The 2,096-nt window shown below is 54.7% G+C and overlaps 1 protein-coding gene across 1 annotated transcript in view; it reads right to left on the bottom strand.

Annotated features, from left to right (window-relative positions):
* LRRC20 (leucine rich repeat containing 20) overlaps positions 1-2,091 on the bottom strand; it is a gene marked incomplete at its 5' end in the record, with an annotated part of 2,515 nt that extends 424 nt beyond the window's left edge. Inside the window, 2 exons of the mRNA XM_031554571.1 lie at positions 1,361-1,528; positions 1,914-2,091. Of these exons, the coding sequence (XP_031410431.1) occupies positions 1,361-1,528; positions 1,914-2,091 (346 nt within the window). The remainder of the gene's footprint in view (positions 1-1,360; positions 1,529-1,913) is intronic.
* Between the last annotated feature and the right edge of the window lie 5 nt (positions 2,092-2,096).

The raw sequence follows: 2,096 nt of genomic DNA, 5'->3' as shown, positions 1-2,096 counted from the left end.
AAAAAAAAGAAACAACAACAAAAATAGAACAGGTTAAATGCAGCTGCAAAGCCCGGTGCTGCTCATAACAATATGTATGGGCAGCAAGGAGCAGCAGCAGTGCCCATGCTTACAGCTGCCTGAACCCTGCTGCCAACTGCTCCCCCTCCTTGTCCTGCTTTCCCAAACAGAACGGGTGGAAAGGAGAAAACAGGCATTAAAACACAGGAAGAAAGAAAGCAAGAAGCCTCTTTCATAATTAAAGCCAGCGGTAATTTTCCTTTGATCAGAATATAATGATAACAGTGACAAAATCCAGCTCGCTGGGATGAAAGGCTGCTGGGGAACCAGCAGGCATCGGAGGAAACCAATGATGGTCCAACCGGGGAGTGTGCAGCTGCATGGTGGCATCACCCTTAAGCATGAAAAATAATGCTGTGGTATAACTGCAAGGAGCAGGGAAAGGGTTAAGAGCCCTGACGTTAATATATGCATCACTACTCTGCAGGTTAAGAGCTCCTTGAGATGAAAGGGGTGGCTGGCAGCACTGAAGGGCTTTTTCCGGAGCCTAGGGCTGCAGGCAGGCACTAATCAATGTGCTCATCCTCCCGTTTCCCTAGAGAACATCACCCGCTGCCTCGAGCTGTGGTTCAGCACCTCCCAGAAGACTGAGACCCCCTCCAGCAGATATCTTGAATCTGGTTTGGCCCTGAGAGCAGCTTTGTCTCCAGTGCAGCAGAAGGGAATGGGCAGAACCAGGAACCACGTGTGGTTGGAATGGCAGCACCAAAACCTGGTGTGCAAAGCCACCACCAATCAACCTCCATCCACCTTTTGTAGACTGCCATGCTTTTATCCAGAGCAGGATCCTCAGTTTGTTATGGAGCTGAGTGGTGCAACCTGGGTCCTGAGTCATAAAAGGTGGACGAACCTTCATCTCCACACCACTAAGACATGCTATGCTGGCTGGAAGCGTGCAGGCTGCTAGATAACAGCATGAGGATGAACTTTCAGGTGCTTCAGCATCGTCTCCAAAGACAGAGATGATGCTGGTCTTCTACCAGCCATAGCAGCAAGCAGAGGGTTCAAAGGCTGCATGGCCATCAAGGAAAACGAAGATGTGTGCTGGCTAAGCTCACGCTAATGGGTTCTCCTCAACTCTCCTTTGCTGCTGAGCACAGTGAAGAAGAGGTAAATGTAAATAAAAGCTCACAAATCATACAAAAAGTTCAGCCTTTGGAGGCTTTACAGTAACCCAGTGGACTTCATCGTGGTCCCAGACCATACAGCCATGAACCATTGAATGGAGGAGCCCGGAGGGGTGGTGAGAAGGGATACGGTCACATCCACCACTTTTCCGCCCCAGCCCCCTCCCTCTCACCTGCGATCTCGTTCCCTTCCAGGTTGATGCTCTCCAGTGCAGGGGCAGCCGCCAGGGGCTCGGGGAAGTGCCGGAACTTGTTGCGGGCGAGGTTGATGGTACGCAGGTGCAGCAGGGAGCCCAGCTCCTGGGGCAGGCGGTGCAGGAGGTTGCCCTCCAGGTTGAGTTCTGGAAGGGGAACAAAGCTGATCCTCCATTCTATGCAGCAAAGCTCCCAGCGGGGGACTCCTCCAGCAGCCAGGGCTGCTGTGCGGAGCTGTATGTAATGCATGGATGTGCTCTAGGCTGGTGTTGTGCTGACAGGCTGTCTCCTCACTACACAAAACATACTGAGGTGCTGGGGAGTGTCACAGAATCATAGAACGGCTTGGCTTGGAAGGGACCTTAAAGATCACTGCACTCCAACTCCCCTGTCGTGGGCCGGCTGCCCCCCACCAACTGCGTTGCAGAGCCGTGGGATGCGGCACAGAGGGATGTGGGCGGTGGGCTGGGTGAGCTGAGAGGGCTTTCCCAACCTCAGCCGTCCTGTGACGGCAGGCCGGCCCGCGCTTACCTCGCAGCTGGCTGAAGGTGATGGCGAAGCGTGCGCCGAGAGCCTTCAGCTCGTTGTTAGCCAGCGAGATGCGGTGGATGCCCTGCGTGACGCTGCGCACCGCCTTGTAGATGCCGGCGGGGAAAGCCACCAGCTTACAGTCGGCCAGGTCTGCGGGGACAGCCGGGTGAGCGGCGGGGGCAG

This window comes from Meleagris gallopavo, chromosome 8, assembly GCF_000146605.3.
Source record: "Meleagris gallopavo isolate NT-WF06-2002-E0010 breed Aviagen turkey brand Nicholas breeding stock chromosome 8, Turkey_5.1, whole genome shotgun sequence".
NCBI lineage: Eukaryota > Metazoa > Chordata > Aves > Galliformes > Phasianidae > Meleagris > Meleagris gallopavo.
Note: the sequence above shows the minus strand (reverse complement) of the source record. Positions and strands in the feature narration are given on the sequence as shown.